Below are 23,013 nucleotides of genomic sequence, written 5' to 3'. Positions count from 1 at the left end.
TAACCAGTGGGTGGCAGTGTAGGGGTTAAGTGTTCCTAGGGGTGTGTTACTAACTGTGGGGGGGGTTGGGCTTTCATTTAGTGTACACTGATCTCTGCTCCAATCACATGGAGCAGAGATCAGCGTCACTAGTTGCTAGGCAGAATGGAAAAATGTTGTTTATACAGCATTTCCTCCATTCGGCCGCTCCGTGAGACGATCGCGGGGATGCCCGCGGCGATCGAGTCCGCGGGTCCCGCGACCGGACTCACGGGGGTCCCGACCAGCGCGGGAGCGCGCCGCCGGCGGCGCGCTCCCGATGGCCCGGCGGTAACCAATATTGGACGTACATGTACGCCAATATGCCTGCCCGTGCCATTCTGTCGACGTACATCGTCGTGCGCTGGTCGGGAAGTGGATATACATATCCACAGTGTGTATATGTGTATATGTGTGTGTGTGTGTGTGTGTGTGTGTGTGTGTGTATATAATATAATTTTTAAGGCCCCTGTATAGCCTGGGTCTAGGATTTAAAGGCTCCCCTTCATTTTTCAGGTTGAAGTTTACCAAGCTATGTGGTGCAGACAGGGCCACCCAAAGCTCAAATGTTCACCAGAGATTCAGCAGGCACCTCCAAAAGTTTGAGGTGTGCATGGCCAGCATAACAGACATGCTTTAAAACACAAGGTGCATGTTAGACCAGGTTGAATTCACTTTAGTGTCCAAACACGCATGCTTTTTAATGCATTCCCGACAGTTTACTAATTTCAGTGAGCTGCACTGCATGCACAAAAAATGTTGCAGGCATAATGTGTGGTGATTCCATTAAGTATTCAGAAAGCCATAAATTTTCATGCTGCGGTGGAAAACTTTATTTTATACACGTTCCCACACGGCACCACACCTAGTGCAAACAAGCCCTCAGAGTGTATCTTTCCATTTCCTATACATGTAAACATTGCGGTACACCCATCATCACTTGTATTACTTTTTTTACGGATTACATGCATCCTTTTTTTACCAAGACTTCATGTCTACCGCTAAGAATTGCTCAATGCTCTGCAGAAATTAGTCGCCTATGACTGTCAGTGGAAAGGCAGAGGTGCCTTTTGCTATGTGTGCTATTATTGATATCCCTGCTTCCTTCACTGTTTATGAATAGTGTATATTTAGCAGTGGTTTCTGTAAATCTAAAAAATAATTAAAGATATGCTCTTGTTCTTCTCCTCCTATTTACTAGAAGACCTTTTTTTACTTGTGGTAAATAACATTGAATGCTGCTTTGTTTGCTGTTTTCTGGCATCCAGGAAGCTGATGAATTGTTCAACACAATGATAAAGCGTTTCAAACAGGAAAAGTCTGTGTATTGGAAATATGCCACATTTCTTCTTAAGCAAGGCCAGTCTGAGGCTGCTCATCGCTTACTGCAGCGGGCACTAAAGTGTCTTCCAGAAAAAGAGCGTAAGTATTAATGTCATGAAGTCATTCACTGGTCAATTAACGATGTTATGAAGATTGATCCACTATACAATATCAACTGACTTCAATTTACTTTAAGACCCCTTTCACACTGAGGCGTTTTTCGGACGCTACAGCACTAAAAATAGCGCCTGTAAAGCCTCGGCTGCAAACCCAGTGTGAAAGCTGGAGTGCTTTCACACTGGGGTGCTGTGCTGGCACGGCATCACAAAAAGTCCTGCCAGCAGCTTCTTTGCAGCAGTGAATACATCGCTCCTCCCCATTGAAAACAATGGGGCAGGCGGATTTAACCCCTTTTCATCTGCTAGCGGGGGTTAAGACCGCGCCGCTAGCAGCCGAATAGTGCAGCTAAAATTAAGGTAAAGCGAGGCAAAAAATATCACCGCTTTACCACTGACGCCCAGGTGGCTCAGTGTGAAAGGAGTCTCAGCGTCATTTCTTAAATGAGAACAACCTATGTAGTCCCTAGCAAGCCGCTTACATGTTGTGTATCCTGCTATTGAATCTTCTATCAAAAAATGTAGATGATTGTGGAACAATGCAGTTTTTATACGTTTGTAGCTGTTGTGGTTTTAGATGGACACATTGATACATATCTCAGCAAAATACATTGTTAAAAAAAGAGATGCCTGACAAAGCATAACAAAACCCCAAATACTGTTTTATATTGCAACTTTTACCAGTGTTTAGAGGTGATGGCTGCATTCATATATACATCTTTATTTTTCCCCCTTTTTTCATGTACAGCAGTATTATATTTCGTTCTGGGGTTTAAATACCCTTTAAGAGTAAAACATGAACAGGACCTGAAGGTTTTAGCCTTTTTTTTCAGCAGGCAGTGATTGTAAACCATAACTCTTTTATTTTTTAAAGAGCTGTAAGCACTGTTACCATTTTAGATCAGATGTGTTTTGGTACCTGTTCACCTACATAATCCCCCTCCCCCAACCCCCTGAGGCTGCTCATGTTTATTAACTAGTGACAGGGTCACTTAGTGTACAACAAGTATGCAGAGTAGGAAAGTCAGTGTGAAGTCAGAACGCCTAAGGATGAGCTCAGGCATGTTCGGAAGCTGCACATGCAGATCCCGCCAGGAATTCTGCACTGCACAGCACTAATCGCAAGCAGTGAAAAATTTCCAGATGCACGGCTGCAGAGATCGGGAAATGTCTCACTGCCTGTGATCAGCACTGTGCAGTGCCAACTTCCTGGCAGGCTCTGCACGTGCGGCTTCCGAACATGCCTGAGCTCATTCTTACTCCTAACTGTATAGTTGTTCTGTGTCAGTGATGGAGAAAGTAATAAAGTATTGGATCGGCGTAACCGATAGCTAATTTTGAAAGAGGCTAGGAATGGTATTCTCAATACCACCTTCTTTTAGGTTTCTTTTGCAGCCACCACATTGAAGGGCTGGTAAGTTGCAATATAAAAAAATATGTTTTTCTCTTGCTTATAGATATCATTTAATTTGACTTGATTACCTGAAATGTGTTTCTTATGTATGTTTTCTCTAGTGTGTGTTTACAGTTTGATTGTACAATCTACGATTACATTTATTAGGAGCTGTGTAGTAATAGAGACTACCCAAACAGTACATTTGAACTTCTATCTAGTCAGGAAAAGTCCCTCACATTATAGTCCTCAGGAAATTGTACGTTTCATTTTTTAATGTTTGTGTGTGGCCAGCTTAAGACCGCAAACTCTTCTACTTTTGTAATATTCTCTTGGAGCCTAATGCTGAATATAAGCGTATTAATCTATAACACTTAAGCCTGCTTTTAAAGTTGAGTCATTGGCCAACTAAGACTTGCCATAGACAGTGATTTTTCCATAGTTGCAGAAAAGAAAATCGCTCAATTCCCCTATCAACACAGTCCGTGTTGATGTGGGAATACTTAACGTGGAGCCATTGTTTTCCTGCGGCGGGAAGCCATCCCCACCAGGAGAATACAGCCGCTAGCAATAATCACATGTAAAATCTGACAGGCTGGTTGTACTCCAGTTGATCAATTTGGTACATTCAGCCTACACATACATAGTTTGAATCTCTGCCTGTTCCTGCCGAAACGGCCAAGATTGGAACAGTCTGTGGCCGGCTTAAGGCAAAACCTGTTCCCACCCCCCCATTCTAAACCTATTCTATCTAACCTTATAAAGAAAAGATCTGTATACTTGCCTGTTTTGAAGACACTCCAGTCCGGTCACGTGATCTCTCTAGCGGTGGCTTTTGTGTAGAGGAGAGATCAGCGACACAGGCTGCGAACACTTGGATGATAACGTCACCTACAGGCTTACTTTGGGGCATCTGTGCCTCCTCTAAATTGAAGCTGCCACTGACAGCTTATCATGGGACTGGACCGGAATGACTTCAGAATAGGCAAGTATACAGATCTCTTTTTACAGGTTAGATGGAATAGGCTCAGCATGGGGGTGGGGGCAGGTTTACCCCTAGTTAGCTTTTGACTGAATTTCCACTTTAATAAAAGAAAATAATAATAGTGATTATGTGAACCTACCAAGGTTACTGCTAAATATTGTGTAAGGTTGTATTGGTTGGTTACTTTTTCAGTTCAAAGGTTAATATTGTCTTGTAATCACATTATGTGCTCCGTGTTGGAGATTGTAAGTTTTCACTTAAATGTTCGTCCAATATCCCAATACTGGCCATCCACAAAGGATTCGTCAATGCCAGCCACCAACAATGGTTTACATTAATGTGAGCCCTGTATGTTAATATCGTTCATTAGCAATATCGTTGAGTAGCTGGGTCTAGGATTAAAAGTCCTTTTTTTTTGGGGGGGAATATCTCAGTATGAATACATTATTTTTTAAGTAGTAAGTTTTAAAGTGGAAGGCGCAGTCACTGTTATGAAAAGGTAGAGTTTTTTTTTTTTTTTTTGCGCATTACCTGAAATTATAATTGAACTTGTATATCTTTTGAGATGTTACCATATTGGAACATGATCTGATCAGCTGTGACTGTCATAAGACTGATTGCTTTTTGTCAAAAATATATATATATTTTTTTCTCCCCATCAGATGTTGAGGTAATTTCAAAGTTTGCTCAGTTAGAGTTCCAGCTGGGTGATCCTGTACGAGCCAAGGCTTTGTTTGAAAGCACACTGAGCAGCTATACCAAGCGAACCGACATCTGGTCTGTATATATCGACATGATGGTAAAGCATGGCAATCAAAAGGAAATCAGGTAAGAGCAGAAAATATTGTATTTTTGTCAAAAGGGTTAGCGAGTTCCTTGCTATGTAGGTAGTCTGAGTGGTGTACATGTAGCACTTATTTAGCTGAATATAGTGTAGCTTTACATCTACTGTAATATTTTAAATTATACTTTTGTTTAAAACATTGATAGAAGATATATGAGGTGTGTCTAAAATGTTTGGTGAATGGTCCGATATCTCAGTGGTAACATGGGCCAGGTGTGCACACATGACTATCCAGAGACACGTTGAGAAGTGCCACCTAGCGTGGAGTACACATGAATGCCAAGGTAAAGCCGCTGCGGGCAGTCAAAACTAGTCCATGTGACAGATTAGGGTCACAGTGCAATGAAACAAGGAGTGAACATCGAGTTCTGCTACAAATTGGGAAAACCAGTGATGGAGACGTGTCAAATTTGCAAATGTACAGGATGGAAGCCTTGAGCAGAAAATGTGCTTATGACCTTCAAACGCTTCCACGACGGAAGTGAAATGACTGTGGATGTGCCAAGTTCACGTGCTAAAAATGCTGACACGAGATCCGCGACTGACTCTACGATTGATGGCGGAGCAGTTGGGCATTCGCAGGGACACGGTGTGCACCATCGTCCGCAAAGATTGGGGTAAGCGGAAGGTCTGTTCCCGTTTTGTGCCGCACAAGCTGACGTGCTAAAGCAAACGGGTGGAAACCTCTGGTTTCATTACCATGTGTGACCAGGATCCATCCTTTCTGCAAACATCATCGCAGGGGATGAGACCTGGTGCTACCAGTTTGATCCAGAATCCAAGCAGCAATCGATGGAATGGCATTCACAGTCTTCCCCGTGACCCAAAAAGAGCCACCTGCAAAAGTCCAAGGTCAAGACAATGTTGATTGTAGAAGTGGTAGCAATCCAAGAATGTGTAACAGCGGTTCTGCGATTGATTCCTAAAGAGGCTTTTGATAGATTCCAGAAGCTTTATGAACGTTGTGAAAGACTGCAATTATTTTGAAGGCAAAGGTAATTTTGTTTGTATCTTCTGTTTTGTTTTCTGATACCATTCACCAAACGTCTTAGAGACATCTCTTATGAGTCAGTTTGTAATTTAACAATAGGGTTCTAAGTTTATCTTGCTTTTTCCCTAATAAAGTTGTGAGGCAAATCAAGCACTTGTCTACAGCTGCACCCCAGGCATAAATTGTTCCTGTATGCCATGCCCATTAAAGATAGTTCTAGATGTTTTTGGCCATATGTACACTGGACCTCGCGAATGTTTACATAGCTCTTGGAGAACATTAACTGTCTTATTACTGCACATATGGCCCCCACAGAGTGCATTTTCACCTGTTTCAGTGCATACGTGTCTCATTAAAGTCCCCCTATACTGAAGTTCTGGAATGCATCTGTCATGGCTAGGCAGTGACATGTTGTATTAAGATGTTCCATACCATTTGGAAGGTGATTGAGAACAGCTGTGTTCTGTTGTAGAAGCCAGATCACAGTATGCTGCACATAGTGCAAAACCAGATATCTAGCTAGACCCGCTGATATTGATGGACATTTTATGTTCTTTTGACCATACAACAGACCACTACACTTTTTATAATATAGGTTAATGATAAAAAAATATGCTGAAATATGGCCAACCAGCTGTTGACAATCTTACTGAATTCTTATAGGAAGCACACCCATTTTTAATAGAAAGTCAAGTCTAAACTACTAATAATTTGGTAAATACTAGAGCTAAACCATGTAACCATTTTACATCCCTGAGATCCTCTGTAAAATAGCTAGAGTTCCTTACTCTCCCAGTTGGACTTTGTACTTCATATTGTGCAAAATGCTACAGGAGGGTGGGGTTCCCTAAAAATCCCAGGTCAACATCAGGAATTATGATGGGAAGATCTTGATGTTAACCTCTTGCATACTGGCTCATGCGATTATATACGTCTGCAAAGTGGCACGGATGTGCAAAACAATGTACCCAAATATCAATGCGTTGTCCGAGGCTAGCGGGAGCGTGCCTGCGGACTTTGTCTGCCGGTGGCACTAAGGCCCCTTTCACACATGCGGATGGTATGTCCGTATTTCATCCATCCATTTGCGGATGAAATACGGGCATACATTCATCCCTATGGGATAGCGGGTGTCTGCGGAGGAGCATCCGCAGACATCCGCTATTGTCCGCCTCCGCAACTGTCCGATTCTGCAGACGGAGGAAAATCCTATTTTTCTGTCCGTCTGCAGAGTGGATCGGACGAACATGGACAGACGGTCCGTGCTCATCCGATCCCCATAGAGGAGAGCGGAGAGCTGACAGGGCGGTCCCTGCACAGTGTGCGGAGACCGCCCTGTCCGCCGCCGGCTCAGCGGGGACACCGGAGCGATCCCCGCTGAGCGAGCGGATCATCGCGGGGCGGATCATTACTGATCCGCCCCGTGTGAAAGAGGCCTAAGAGGCAGAATGGGGAGATGTTTATGTAAACAAGATATTTCCATGTTCTGCCTAGCAAAATGACAGGGATGTACTACTACTGCCTGTGATTATTTTTTTTTTTTTTTTTTTTGTTCTAGTGAGTCCATCCGCCCTACAGTTAGAACATGCTGAGGGAAGACAGTTAACCCCTTCCCTGCCAGACATTTACACAGTAATTAGTGCATTTTTATAGCACTGATCGCTGTATAAATGCCAATGGTCCCAAAATAGTGGCAAAAGTGTCTGATATGTCTGCCGCTGTAACGATAAAAGTCGAAGATCACCACCATTACTAATAAAAATAAATGTATTTATAAACTAATCAATATACGCTTATTGCGATTTTTTTTCTTTCTACAAAAATATGTAGAATACTACATGTGGAAGAATTATATATATATATATATATATATATATATATATATATATATATATATATAAATTTGGGGGATATTTATTATAGCAAAAAGTAAAAAATACTGCTTTTTTTTTCAAAATTGTCGCTTTTTTTGTTTATAGGGGAAAAAATAAAAAACGTAGAGGTGATCAAATACCACCAAAAGAAACCTCTATTTGTGGGAAAAAATATATAAATTTTGTTTTGGGTACAATGTCGCATGACCGTACAATTGTCAGTTAAAGCGACACAGTGCCGTATCGCAAAAAAGGGCTTGGTCAGGAAGGGGATAAATCCTTCCACGGCTGAAGTGGTTAAAGTATATTTAAAACCAAACACTGTTACATAATATCTTTTTATTTAGACTACTGTTTAAAGTTCGGGAGACTCAATTTACAAGATATTGATATGTCATAATATATTATCTTGTATATTTTAATAAGATGGAATGAGTCCAGAGAGAGGCAACAAAAAAAAAAATGGATAAAACATATCAAGAGACAGGAGCTTAATATATACAGTCTTTAGCAAAGAAGGGAAAATGGAAGACTTGATTTGAAACCTTTAAATTCGTTTAGAGGGAATAAATAAGGTTCAGAAAGCCAATATTTTCAGTATGATGCCAAGATCAAGAATGTGTGGACAGGATCTCAAACTAGCAAGAGGAAAGTTCAACATTAACTTTCTAAAGTAATATTTTACCTAAAGAGAAGTTGATGCTTTGGATAGACTTTCAGCAGAGGTGATTAACTTAGTCGGCAGTAGGATTCAAACCTAAATCTAAACCCTGACAAAAAAAGTAAGAAAAAGGCAGACTTAATTGACCACTTGGTCTTCTTTTGCCATTATTCTTCTATGTTATCACAGTCATTTTCCTACACTTTTTCTCTTTGCAGAGATATATTTGAACGAGTTATCCACCTTAGTTTAGCAGCGAAAAGGATCAAATTTTTCTTCAAGCGTTATCTGGAATATGAGAAGAAACATGGCAATGAGAAGACCGTTCAAGCTGTGAAGGAGAAGGCTCTGCAATATGTTGAATCTAAGAGTTCTGTGGGCACAAGCTAGAGCCATCTGCTCTGAAGGACTTTTCTTTTTTTTTTCACTGACTTTGTACAGATGTGGAATAAGGCAACCGCCCATTATGTACAATCCACCCTGAGAGACTTGTTTTTGTGGCTGTGTAAATCACATGGGTTTTATATATTTACTTCCCTTAGGGTTTTATGCTGTCTGTAAGAAATAATGAGATTCAGATGTTCAATATTGGAATTTCAGAAACCACACAGGAAAAAGACAGACAGTCAACTGGCAGGATAGAGCATTTTTATTATGTCATCAGTGGCATTTTGTACATTGCTGATTCACTTTCAAATGTCACAATAAATTAACATCGTGAATTCAGATACAGTTTGTGAAGTACATTGAACTTTGGGAAATTCCATATCTAAAACAGCAAGATCACCTGAGGGATTTTTAACGTTGCTATTATTTTTATTGGCAACATATAGTTGCAACCTTAGTCTACAGCACCAAATTTCCCTAAAAGTTAACCTATGCTAAAAGGTAAATTATAAGTTGCTATTTCTGGCAACCTTCTCAAAATGCTTTTTGCTTGGCCGTATTGGGTTTTCAGTGTGATGACTTTCAGATCTGGGATAAGTGCAGCCAGTAAAGTCAGAACTTAAACACTAAACTCCGTACCAAGCGTTAAGTTTGTAGTGCTAAAGATAAGACGGGTAATAAAACTCTTTTATATTTTCTTTGGGTGCTGGTTTCCTTTACTGGAATGTGCTGAAATTGACCCAAATAGCAGAAGAGATTGTATTACACTGAATGCTACTTGGTGGCTCAGAGAATGGACACAGCCCCCTGACACAGCAGAAATTCGGATTTTTGTGGCTTGTGACAGGTATACATATTTTGCTAACATGCTTGCAGGCAATGCTGGCCTTTGTTACTAGTAAAATTAATAATGTTATACAAGTTACAAAAAATATATATTTGTGGCTTGTAAAAGGTTGAAAAAAAAGTCTGCTTATTAAAAAAACACCATGCTGTCCCTTGAAGTGGGAGCAGCTTCTCTGTCCCTGAGTCTCCTGGAACAAAAAGGTGCACAGTCTCATCTTTAGCTTTTTGTATATCTGTTATTAAAGCTGGGTTCACACTGGAGCGATGCGGGAACGCCGCGAATCTGCGGCGTTTTCCCACATCGCATGCCTCCCGCTGGCAGTTCACACTGCCCTATGCGGACTGCTGGGAGTGTCAGTGAAATGTTAATGACACCCCCAGATCAGTTCGCATATCGCAGTGCGATCTGCAAATTCGGACAGGAATCGGATCGCATGGTGTGAACACCCATGCGATCCGATTCTGCTGCGGACCAAAAAAAGGGTCCCGAGTTTGCGGCGGGTGCGATCCGAATTCAGCCATACTATCTGTATGGCTGAGCTCGCATCGCACAGAGATCAGATGTGATTTGCACTGCAGTGCGGTGCGAATCACATCCGGTTCTCGCTGCCGCATCGGTGTGAACCCAGCCTAAAACCAGTAGTATAAAAATAATTTAACGTTCATTTTACCAACTTGCCGACCGGCTCACACTGATATGTTGGCAGAATGGCACTCCTACGCGAACTGACGTACCTGTACGTCATTTCACAAGAGCGGGATCGCAGGTCCCGCGGACTCTGTCCGGCGGCGGCTTGCAATCGTGGCGAGTAGAGGCAGAGCAGGGGAATGCAATGTTATCCATGCTTTTCCCTGTTCTGCTTAGTGACATGACAGGGATGTACTGTTACCTGTCATCAGAATATGCTGAGGGAACACACTTAACCCCTTGATCGCCACCTAGTGTTTAACCCCTCCCTTGCCAGTAACAGTAATCAGTGGCTATTTTTAGCTCTGATCGCTGTATAAATGTCAATGGTCTCAAAATAGTGTCAAAAATGGCCAATCTGTCCACAGCAATTTCACAGTCCAGATTTAAAAAGATCGCAGATCACCACCATTTCTAATAAATAAATAAAAATGCCATAAATGTATCCCCTATTTTGTATACACTATAAAATTTGCGCAAACCAATCACTATACACTTATTGCGATTTTATTATTTTATTTTCTATTTTTTTTTACCAAAAACATGTAGAAGAATACATGTCTATGCAATTGTCAGTTAAAGAGACTCAGTGCCGTATCGCAAAAAAAAGGCTCTGGTCATTAAGGGGGTAAAATCTTCAGGGGCTGAAGTGGTAAAGAATATTGTTCCTACCCTTCCGGATTTCATCATACAAATAATTCAGGAAGATGTGAAGATGTTTTAGGAATGATAGCTGAGACCTGTTTTTATTTTATTTTTTGGATAAAATTTGAAGATCTCTTTTGTAGATCATCAGTCATCAACTTTTTTTTAACCATTAGTATGAGTCCTGGGAGTGTGAGAGAAATTTTGTTTCCTGAAAGTGGATGCTTTTACTAGGATTTAGGTCTCTTGCACACAGGACATATGCCCATCTTCCCCAGACACATTTCATCCTAAACGGCAGAGTTTTGAGAAAAAATGCCTGACAGTTGTTAATGCTTGCGCATTTAAGGTGATTGTGAAGGTTCATATTTTATTTATATATATATATATATATATAATATAAAAAATTTAAATGACAAACATGTTATACTTACCTGCCTTGTACAAGGGATTTGCACAGAGCAGCCCCGGTCCTCCTCTTCTGGGGTTCCCCCAACAGTGCTCCTGGCTCCTCCCCTTTATCGAGTGCCCCCACGTAGAAAAACTTTCCATGGGGGCAACTGTGCAGGCACGTTCACGCGTCCCTCTGCTGCTTTAAATGACACAGACAGCAGGACTTGGCCCCGCCCCCCGCTCTCATGTCACTGGATTTGATTGATAGCAGCAGGAGCCATTGGCTCCCACTGCTGTCAATCTATCCAGTGAGGATAGAGACAGCTGCTGGGGCTCGTGCTTGTCGCTAGAACGGATGGGTTCAAGTAAAAAAAAAAAAAGGGGGGGGGGGTTCTGGGGGCAGCTTCAGCACAGAAGTTTTGTCACCTTAACCACTTGCCATCGGCAGGCCGTCATATGACGTCCTCATATTTGTGGTGGTATATCTGAATGATGCCTGAGGCCACAGGCATCATTCAGATATTGGCATTTTTAGCCGGCGATTCCCTACACCATAAGAATGATCATAGCGGCTGTTCCGCCGATTGATCATTCTTACGGGCAGCGAAAGGCGACGTTCCCCCTCCCGCCGCCCTCCGGTGCTTCTACCAACTCCCCACAGCGATCGATGAGTTGGAGACAGGAACCGCCAGCCCTGGACGTTGACCATAGAGATTTCCGGCGGACCAGATGGTCGCCGGAGTCTCTATGATGGTCTTCGGAGGCTGGGTGCGATGTTATGATGTCACACCTGGCCTCTGCATTAAAAAAACAAAAAAACTTCCCAGCCTAGAGGTGAGATGGGAGGTCTTATTGACCCCCATATCTCACTGTAAAGAGGTCCTGTCATGTCATATTCATATTCCTATTACAAGGGATGTTTACATTCCTTATAATAGGAAAAGTGATCAAAATCATTTTTTTTTAAATGTCAGAATAAAAATGAAGTAAAATAAAAAAAATTTAAGCGGCCCTGTCCCCGTGTGCTTGCAGAAGAGAACGCATACGCAAGTCCTGCCCACATATGAAAATGGTGTTCAAACCACCCATGTGAGGTGTCTCCACGGACATTAGAGCAATAATTCTAACCCTAAACCACTTCCTGTAACTCAAAACATGTAACCAGTAAAAAATGTGAAAGCGTCACCTATGGGGGATTTTTAAGTACCGATTGGTGCCATTCCACGAGCGTGTACAATTTTGCAGCATGACCTGTTTCGGTATCTATTTACTCGGCGTAACTTCATCTTTCACATTATGGAAAAAAATTGGGCTAAATTTACTGTTATAAAAAAAAATAAAAAAAACGCGTTTGAAAAATTGCTGCGCAAATACTGTGTGGAAAAAAGAAAAAAGTTGCAAAAACAGCCATTGTATTCTCTAGGGTCTCTGCTAACAAAACTATATATAATATTTGGGGGTTCTATGTAATTTTATAGCAAAAAAATGATGATTTTTATATGTAGGAGCGAAGTGTCAGATTACAGAGTAATGGCTGGTCCGATCGGGTCTGCCGCGTCATGCCTATGTATGCATGGACACTTAGACCAACAAGCAGGGGCGTAAAGAGGCAGGGAAAAAAAAACACACACACCAGATTAATAATAGCATTGTTAAAAACATCCAGTGTGCATGAGGCCCTAATGTGAACTGTTCTCCTCTTGCTACACATTTGGGGGGGGGGTTAACCTACCCCTTCAGCTTGAACAAAGTGAACACTCCATCTAGTGCTTATAATATGCATCGCTTTGTAACAAGACCTACCAGCACACTAAGAAAATTCCTACATGTAGCAAATAGTCTTTCATAAAAGCAACATGTAAATCCTCATGTGAACTAAATGTAATTTTTATCAGTATGGAGACAAAAAACAAACAAAGCAAAAACAATCTAACACAAATGCTTAACAACTATGAATTTTAGAAGGTTTTTTTGTAGTACCTGCATTCTGAACATTGAGCAATGTATATACAAGATCTGTAAACAGAAACTGGCATCTTCCTGAGTAAACAAACTACTCGTGATTTGTGCATTGCTTCTGCTTCAGAATAATTATCTGTAATGAGGCTAATCTGATCCAAAAGCATAATTTGGCAATCCATTCTGTGCACTGTTCCTCCTTTTATAGCTCACCTACTTTCAAGAGCTTCCATCAAAGCTTCATCCTCCTCACATTTTGTTGGCTCGGCAGCCTTGCCAAAATAAAGGTAACCTCTGCTAAAAATTGTAGGCTGACATTGATGGCCTGTTCCTGAAATGCAAGTTGCCTGGTTGGCCCTGTCTTTACTGCTTTGGGTACATGACTAAGATCAAGTCAAAAGGATGTCTTGAACTTATGATCAGTTTGTTCCTTTCAGGTTGACATTGCATGACCCTTTCCCACCTGAAATCTGTATATAAACTTTTGCTATCACAATTCCCTGAGCTGGAGATACGTTAAAAGTCTCTTGTCCTCCACTATCAACTATGAACCAATCAGAGTGGTTCCCAATCATGTAAATGCAGTGTCAGCTATGACATAGTGAACACATGCGGGCTGAAAAGATTTAATATAAACCTGCAAATACTACTGCAGCTAGAAGGTGGCAGTGTCCATATGTTTAATACTAGAACTGTTCAAATTACAGTATTAAAATAAAAACCTACATACCAGAAAAGGTTTCGTTTATTATAAGCTGACAAATATGCCATGATGTAAAAAGAAACCATTTCATTAAAAATACCAAATATGTGCTATATCTCTTAATAAAGCTCCCTTGTTACCTCTTCCCATGCTTGCCTCCAGAACCCCTCCCATCCTCTCAAACTTTCTACCCAAGTAGGTCTGTTCTGCCTCAAGGGCGGCGAGCCTTAAACTCCTTTATTCAGGGAAGCCTACCCCACCTCCACCTAAAAAAAAAAAAAATACAAAAAAAGAGTCACCTCCATCAGATCATCCCCTGCAGCCATTACATTTTGTGCCACTTCCCTCTCCTTTTAGATTGTAATCTTCACAAGCAGAACCCTCCTATTCCTCCTGTATTGTACTGGGTAGTGTCCCACTTTATATTGCAAAGCGCTGCACAAACTGACAAACTGTTGGAGCTATATAAATCCCGAATAATAAAAATCTTAAAAAAAAAAAGTGTGCCACATATAACCCTCGATATTTCCTTTAAAATATATTACAAAATTTAGAGGTTTGGGGATACATAGGACAACCAGAGAATTTAAGAAAGCAGGTCAGCAATAATAGCCTACTATAGTTCTGATATGACAGGTTTCCTTTTAGAAAAAATTTGACATTATCTGGCCACATTTCCTTGCAGCACTTCCCGTGCTCTCCATTTCTATTCCTTCGCTTTCATTTTCTTTCATGTAAATACATGTCTTTTTTTTTTTTTCCTTCTTGCATTTAAGCCTTGCAACTTACTTTAACCTCTACTCTAGTCTCGGGTTCCATTATGTGTCTCTTCATGGTTACCTAATCTATTTTTGGCTGTAGTTTAATACTAACTGATTGATATGTTATGAAGTTTCTATATACGGCTTTCATTGAAGAAGCAATGTCTCATACCCAATCAGATAGCTGCCACCCCAAATAACCCATAAAGCTGTCTGTACTGCAGCTGAGCAAACCCTTGTCATTGCTATGCCAGTGTGCAAGTTTTTTTTTTTTTTTTTTGTTTTACAGCCACTTGATTGCTAGTACATGTTCCATTCCTCAGCCACATAGTTGTGAATCAGCAACTGGTCAATAGAAACTATTGAACTGTACACATATGTTAAGTCGTACATTCACATGTGTTCCAAAGAGGGTCTTGGTATTGGTATGGAAATGGTTTTATTGCACATTGGACAAGCGTTCCGCACCTCTAACCATTTCATGAGGCACCTACAAAGAATAAAAAATTAGGATTAAATAGAATAACTTTTGGTTGCGGATGTTTTATTCCAGACCAGTGACGGCAAAAGCATTTTTTCAATGGGGTAATGAAATGGCAGCCTATAATTTGTCACGCTTCTTTTAAAGCACAATTTCACTACCTTTTTGTGAAGTTGTCCTTATTTTTTTTTTATTTTTTTTTTTAAATAAATCTCCCCACCGCTCAGAGTGCAGCCAACCTGGGACAATATTCAGCTTCCTTTCTAATCCAGCAATCTTTCCTTCAACGAGGTTCAAATTTTGCCCCTTTTCAAGATGCACCGCAATGGGTAAGCCAAATTGATGGTGGCAGTCATCTCAAGAATGGCTTACCCATTGGAATGACTAAGGCCATGGTGTGTATGAAGCGAAGATGGTGTTCTCAGAAATGCTACTATCGTCTCATTCTGCATCCATTTTGTGAGTCCCCCGCATGGAAATCCCTAACTTAGAAAATATTATTATACAGGATTTATATAGCACCAGGAATAGGAGGGCTCTGCTCATGACACTTGCAATATAAAGGAAGGGGGAGATGGTACCAAAGGCGATGGCTGCAGAGGATGATCTGATGGAGGTAACTCAAGTACAGTTCTTAGGTGGAGGTGTGGGGTAGGCTTCCCTGAATAAATGAGTTTTTAGTGTTGGGCTAGTGGAAACCAGTGAAGAGATTGGGGAGGTTAGGGCGGCAGGTTTTAGCCACTGATTGGATGTGGGGCCCAAAGGAGAGGTCAGAGTATAGGCAATAGCAAGCGACAAGGTACTGAAAAGAAAAGGGCCTAATAACACTCATGCTACAGGCAGAACTGAGGCAAAACCAGCTACTGCTTAAGGTGATCAGCACAGTGGCTAAGTGGTTAGTAGTTCCGCCTAGCAGCACAGGGGGCCCTGGTTCAAATCCCAACGATGGCACTACCTGCATGGAGTTTACATGTTTTCCCTGTGCTTGTGTGGATTTCCTCCTACACTCCAAACACATGCTTGGTAGGTTAAATGGCACCTATCTAAATTGGCCCTAGTATGTATGTATGAATGTGAGTTGGGGACCTTAGGTTGTAAACTCCTTGAGAGCAGGGACTAATGTGACTTTATACTCTATGTAAAGCACTGCATACACTAATGGCGCTATAGAAGTACCTGGGAGGGAAATAAGCTCCCTCTCAGGAGAACAGTCTATCCAAGACAGATTTCACTGTAGCTGTGCCTGATTTGTTTAAAAACGCTCTGCCCTTCTATAAATGCCAAAAGTGTTGTCTCCACTACCTGAATCTATTCAGGAGTATGACCGTGAACTGTAAAACCTCATTGAGGAAGGTGAAGTGGACAGAGAACAGGAGGCTGCAGATGATTTTTTTTTTTAAACCTTGTGCAATTTATGTGGCATAAGGTAAGATTTCACGCTCTATGCTTAAAACTGTCAGATCACATATTTTTGTGGCGCACCCAAGCCTTAACTTAGCAGCACCAGAATCTCTTCAGCCTATACGAGATCTTGTATGCTTGTATAGTGCACTGGGCAGCTGCAGACGTCTACTTTTCCTTTGCACATAGAAATTAACCATGCTTTGCATAAGGTTTTCTCCAAATGCTGAAAAAGTATTCATGCCTCCACAACATATATCTTGTGGAAAAGGAATTTTTGGGGGAAAACAAATGGTCTGTCGTTATAGTGGATCCTGTCTTATCAGCTCTCCACGAGCATCTCACTATTCCTGTTGAGGATGCCATTTAGGCTGGGTTCACACTAGTGCAAATAGAATGCACATATGAGCATGCTACTGCTGCATGCTCATATGTGAACCCAGCCTTAAGGGTTCTGTAGATGCTTTTGAAATTATATTAAAGGTAAGCTTTGCTCCTGGTGGTCCTGCCTTGCAACCGGTCTGTTCAGCTTTGTCCATTTGTATGACTGTTGCTAACTGTAAAGGGCAAATGTATGGAATCCTATCTTTGAGGACCCTTTTAAGCCGGAAACAATTGCATCTCATGCCTTCAATGCGGTTAAAGCGGCGTTGCACTCAAAAGTGAACCTTCCACTTATCCATCCCCTCCCGCTTTCTGGTGCCACGTTGGGAACCTTTTGGGGGGATGGGTACCTGTTTTTGACCGACTGTGAAGCTGAAAGGTTCCCTTACCAGGAATGGCAGCGGCTGCACCTCACAGCTGATCCGAAGATCAGCTGGGGCGCCAACATTGCAGGCTCCCTGGACAGGCACGTGTCCATATATTAACAGTCAGCAGCTGTAGTATTTGTGCCTGCTGACTTAATTTTTTTTGGGGGGGGGGGGGCGGCTGAACCTCCTCTTTTAAGTTCACTGTTTTGGGCAGAATTTCACTTTTTACAATAAATAGAATCATTTTGTAATATCTTTTCAATGGTAGTATGTTCTGCCAATTTCCTGGATTTAAATAGGCTATTGTTCTTATATAGTCAGTGTTACTTTTGTTTGCATTTACTATGTTACATTGGGCTTTCGGAGGGAGCCTTTTTTGCTTTTCCATCTACATAATAGTGCCCTATTTGCATTTGCTTTTTCTTTTCTGGTACTCGCTGTTGGCACAACTTGAGGTGACCCTCTACAATTGGTAGACAAGTGCGCATTGCCATACCTGTACTTAACCACTTACCCACTGGGCACTTAAACCCCCTTCCTAACCAGACCAATTTTCAGCTTTTGGTGCTCTCACATTTTGAATGACAGTTACTCATTCATGCAATACTGTACCCATATGAAATGTTTGTCCTTTTTTTTTTTTTTTCACACAAATATAGCTTTCTTTTGGTGGTATTTTAATCGCCGCTGGGATTTTTATTTTTTGCTCTATAAAAAGACCGAAAATTCTTTAAAAAAAAAAAAATTAAAGCATTTTTCTTTGTTTCAGTTATAAAATTTTGCGTGGAAGCCATGTCTACAGAACTGTTGGAAACGTGTGAAAAATTAAAGTCCTTGCTCAATCTTAAAGCGAAGTGCATTCTTTATTTTAAGAAGGGTTTCTATTATGAGCAAGGAGATTAATGTGGTAAATTTCTTGCAAAAGCTCTTAAAGCATTAACCCACCCTTAATCTATTCTAGCCATTAAGAATTTAGAGGGTCAAACCGGATCAGATTGCGTTGCATTTTCAAGCCTTCTACACCAAACTTTAGAATCTGCCCATATCCCATACACCTCTGGACTTCAAAGGAGCTCAAGAGCACATTTTGTGTAACTACATTAAAGAGAGTGGCATGCCCACTCTAACCTCGTGTGAAGTTGAATCCTTAGAGTCACCTATTTCAGAAGATGAGCTTCTATTGGCAGTTAAGGCTCTCGAATCCGATAAACGCCCAGGTCCTGATGGGTTCACGGCACATTATTACAAAACCTTTATGGACATCCAAAAGATGCCCTTTCTCCGTGCCCTTAATCACCTGAAACACTCAACCCATATCAGACACCTTTACGATGGTGCATATAACCCTGCTCCCCAAACCGGCCATAGATCTCACAGACTGGGCTAGCTATAGGCTATTGGATTTAAAAATCTTGGCAAAAATTCTGGCCACTAGACTGACGACTTTGCTACCGAAACTTACTGGGCTCGAGCAGGTGCAATTTATGCTGGGGAGGAAGGCCCGTGATAACGTCATAAAGGCCCTCAACTTGGTTCATTACACACATACAAAGGGAATCAAAGGTTTTCTCCTGTCTATTGACACAGAGAAGGCCTTTGAGCGTGTGCCCTGGGACTATCTGTTCACATTGGTCTGGGATCTCACATGATGTTGTGCATAGTGGCTTTATACCATACACCACAGGCCCAAATTAAAATAAATGGCACCCTCTCTGAAGTGGTACATATCAATAATGGCACAAGGCATGGTATCTCCCTATCCCTCCTCTTGTTTATATTATCACTAGAGCCCTTTATCTGCCTGACCAACCCAAATCCTGACATAAGAGGATTTCAGGTTATAACACTTACAAAATAGCAGCTTACGCAGCTGACCTATTCTTGCTCAGCCACATATCTTAATCCCAAACCTCACTAAAGCCTTCCAGCTTTTCAGATACATCGCCTATATGAAAAAAAAATTATACCAAATCAGAAGCCCTTAATCTTACCCTACTCACTAACCCACTACCTATAGCATGCACCTCATGCTCATTCAAATGGCAAACTTTGGCCAACACCTACCTAGGAATTAGACTCACAGGCAATCTCGTGGATACTTATAACGCTAACTTCCCTCCCTTGTTAAACAACATACACAAAGACCTGAAGAGTTGGAAAACTAGGCCTTTCTCATGATTTGGCAGAGCGGCCATACACGAAATAGTAATATTGCTCAGAATTCTATACCACTTCCATACTTTGCCTATACCACTCCCTTGCCAGTTTTTTAAACAACTGGATGCCATCATGCGCACCTTTATTTGGATGGGGCGAAAACCACGCATAAAACTTGACACCCTTACCAAGCCAAAAGAATGTGGGGGTATCTGTCTCCCAGATTTTAAATTTGACCACTTTGGGGTTCATTTAGCTAGAATTGTAGATTGGAATGGCCATAGGGAATAAAGACTGGGTTACCTTGGAGGAGACTTCATTGACACTGTACCTAAGATTCCTCCCTTGGATTCCTTGGAAGAAATTACCACACAGTCTACAACAGCACCCCCTATTGACGCTGAGATTGTTTCATACAACAACGAGTTCATATAAACTATCCCCCCCGGGGGTAAATATTCATCTAACCTCACCCACTGACCAACACGTGCCCCTTTTAATGACGCACTGTGTCGATGTTAAAACCTTTTGACTCCTGAAAACTGGACTTGGGTCCTCAACGTCCTTTTGGACCTACCACCAACTGCAAAACTATGTGTACACTTCCCCAGCTAAACATCAGTTTTTCAGACCTATGACCCCCTTTGAACACACCTGCCTCTCTGGAACTCCGCTAACCTAATCTACTTCACTCATGTATTAATGGCTTCAGGGGGCTAGAGGTGGGGAAACCCATGGGGCCCAAGCATAGGGGGGAAAACATTTCAAACAAATCTTACCAATGAACAATGGCAGCAAGCCTCAATCTTTGCTCACAAATGCTCAATTGGTACAAGACTACAGGAAATGCCTTATAACCTCTTAACTGGTACGTCACACTGGATAAAATTAAAAAGTGGTACCCACTGTCCCCGGACTCATGCTGGAGCTGTAAGCAAGCACAAGGCACGATCCTACATATGTGGTGGGAGTGTCCTTAACTAGTGCCCTTCTAGAATAAAGTATGCAAGTTAATCAAACTTATCACGGAAACCAAAATCCCTCTCACTCCGACGTGTTGCATCCTACACATCACAGACTGCTCCATGAGACGTTACAAAAGGTCTCTAACCAGCAGTGAAATGCCGTCGAAAATTCTGATGTCCAGGCACTGGAAATTGAAGTGTGCCCCTTCCATCTCTGAATGGTTTCACTCCATAGAAGATATCTATCGAATGGAAGAAACGGTGGCCTTTGCTAGGGAATCCTCTGAAAAATGTAACAAGTTATGGTCACCCTGGCGAGTGCTCTGGTATTTTGACCAATATTTACATTTAGATACAAGATGAAAGAACCTTCACAGCATAGGCCGCCATGTCTTTCTACCTATAGAAGGTCCGATCACTGACTGATTGTCCCCCATTGTCAATGTCACTGTGCTCCATATGATAATGATGATTCCCACAATGGCCCCATTGGACAACCATATCTCACTCACCAAGACTCTTTATTGATTCCCACCCTTCCCCCCTTTTTTTTACTTTTGTTATATCTCATTTTACTTTACTGGATTATGGCCAATATTATTTTCAAGTGTTTATACAAATAGATTACATGCAATAATGTACCCTCTTTCCCAAGTTACATTTGAGACCAGTTACTTTTGTTTCTATGTAAACCTATTCACAACTATGATCAATGTGTTGATCTATTGTACTCCTGTACTTTTTGAACTATGTAATTTTTTTTTTAATACAATAACAAAACACATTTATACAAGGAGTTACTCATGTTCATGCCCCACTGCGACCCCCCCTGTATCTCTCTGGGTTCTGAATCTGGTACTTCTTTAAAAACCTCCCTTTGAATTGATTGGGGATATATTATTGTGGGTAGTAAGGTGGCTATTTTTATTGGCAATTACCTTTTGTCAGGCATATCTCAAAGTGAGCAGCTCTTTCTTATAAGGAGCCTTTTCTTTTCTTGCATAAGGACAAGCTTGTCCTGAGAAGCCGGCTCTCCTTCCTCCCCAAGATAGTCTCTTACTTTCACCTCTAGGAGAAAGTTGCCCCTTTCCTATGTCCTGCTACAAAGAAGATTTCACTCCACTGCCTGGATGTGGACAGAGCATACCTAGCTGCAACATCTTACTTCAGAAAACGGAAAGATTGCTGAAATACCACCCTGACAAAAATGTAAATTCTTTTCCGATTTATCAAAAATTTTGGTTGCATTTACTATGCAGAATGACCTGATATGGCCATTTTTGTAGCAAGCACTGCATGCTGTTTCTAAATGGGACTTACTTTGTGTGAAAGGCATGGGTACAAGGACACAGTCCAAGTTCTTCCTTAACCTTGAATTCTTCCAGACACACTGCACACATTTGCTGTGGATGAAAGAAAACAAAGATGACATAAATTTGTACAAATATTTTGGGGAAAATTTTTCAGTGTGAATTTTTGTCCTAACCACTTTTGATCTGAAATACTGAAGAAACTCAGGCTCCTCATTCGGGCTGGGTTCACACCATTGTGAATTGGATGCAGGGAATTTGCAATAGCAGGAAATATTGACCTGCTCCAATGAGAATTTGCAAAGGGGCCCTGTGTGTCTTGGTCAGTTTCAGGTCCAAATTCAGCCAAAAATTTGGGCTGAAATCGGACCTCAAACAATAAACCAGGACACACTGGACCCCTGCTGGGAGTCATATGCGGAAATGGTGTGAACCCAGCCTAAGGGTATATTCACACCAGATGCGGTGGGACTGCATTAGGCAGCTATTCCAGTGCAGAGTCATCATATGACAAGGTAAAATGCCTGGTGCCCAGTTCACACCACTGCGTTGCGATGCAATACACTGAAAAAAGTACTACATGCAGTATGAGGCAAGCCACCGCCTCACACCACTTGGCCGCCAATTGAACTTTAAAGTTAAAAAAAAAAGTGAACAATGTGATGCACCAAGATTGGCACTGTAGCAATCTCGCTGGACTGCACTGCATACCAGCTGTGGCATTGTAACACAGCAGCTGGTGTGAATTAACCCTGAGGCTGGGTTCACACTGGTACGACACGACAGTTGTATCACTTTGGATCCAACTTTGCCCCGTGACTTGAAGTCCGACTTCAATGAACAGGGATCCAACTTTGATCCCTGACAATACCAGGCACTGTGTCTGGTATGAATCTTTAGGGGGAACTCCACACAAAATGTTAAAAAAAAAACCTAGGATGGGCTCCCCCTCAAAGAGCATGCCAGACCCTTCGGTCTGGGATGGATTTTAAGGGGAACCCCCATGCTGAAAAAACAGCATGGGGCTCCCCCCAAAATCCATACCAGACCCTTATCCGAGCACACAGCCTGGCAGTCGAGCCTCTTCCCGACAACCCTGGCGGTTGGCTTATCAGAATCTGGAAGTCCCCTTTAACAAATCCAGGGACCCCACCTTATGTGAATGAGGGGTACATTGTGCCCCTACCCATAAAGCGCAGTACACAGGTTTTTAAAGTAATTTATTAAGGCAGCTCCAGCGTCTCTTCCGACTTCTCCCCTCTCTGGCTCTTCTCGCTCTGTCCGCTGTCTTCTGCCTCTGCCGGGTCTTGTCCTCTGTCTTCTCGTTCGTATGCTGGGTCTTCTCCCTCTGTTCTTCTTC

General features: G+C 41.8%; 2 protein-coding genes across 3 annotated transcripts in view; one reads left to right on the top strand and one right to left on the bottom strand.

The window, feature by feature from the left end:
- The window catches only part of PDCD11 (programmed cell death 11), an 87,552-nt gene extending 78,621 nt beyond the window's left edge, over nucleotides 1–8,931 (top strand). The window contains exons 34-36 of the mRNA XM_077455274.1: nucleotides 1,287–1,440; nucleotides 4,498–4,663; nucleotides 8,424–8,931. Of these exons, the coding sequence (XP_077311400.1) occupies nucleotides 1,287–1,440; nucleotides 4,498–4,663; nucleotides 8,424–8,595 (492 nt within the window). The 3' untranslated portion in view covers nucleotides 8,596–8,931. The remainder of the gene's footprint in view (nucleotides 1–1,286; nucleotides 1,441–4,497; nucleotides 4,664–8,423) is intronic.
- Nucleotides 8,616–23,013, bottom strand: part of LOC143930726 (RING finger protein 122-like) — a 30,221-nt gene continuing 15,823 nt past the window's right edge. For both annotated transcript variants that reach the window (XM_077455277.1, XM_077455276.1), the window contains exons 5-6: nucleotides 21,664–21,746; nucleotides 8,616–15,077 (exon numbers count right to left, since the gene is read on the bottom strand). In XM_077455277.1, coding sequence (XP_077311403.1) covers nucleotides 14,981–15,077; nucleotides 21,664–21,746 — 180 coding nt within the window. In that variant the 3' untranslated portion in view covers nucleotides 8,616–14,980. The remainder of the gene's footprint in view (nucleotides 15,078–21,663; nucleotides 21,747–23,013) is intronic.

The sequence above is a fragment of the Lithobates pipiens genome, unplaced genomic scaffold, assembly GCF_037356315.1.
Source record: "Lithobates pipiens isolate NorthernLeopardFrog02 unplaced genomic scaffold, aLitPip1_a1.2 Scaffold_25, whole genome shotgun sequence".
NCBI lineage: Eukaryota > Metazoa > Chordata > Amphibia > Anura > Ranidae > Lithobates > Lithobates pipiens.
Note: the sequence above shows the minus strand (reverse complement) of the source record. Positions and strands in the feature narration are given on the sequence as shown.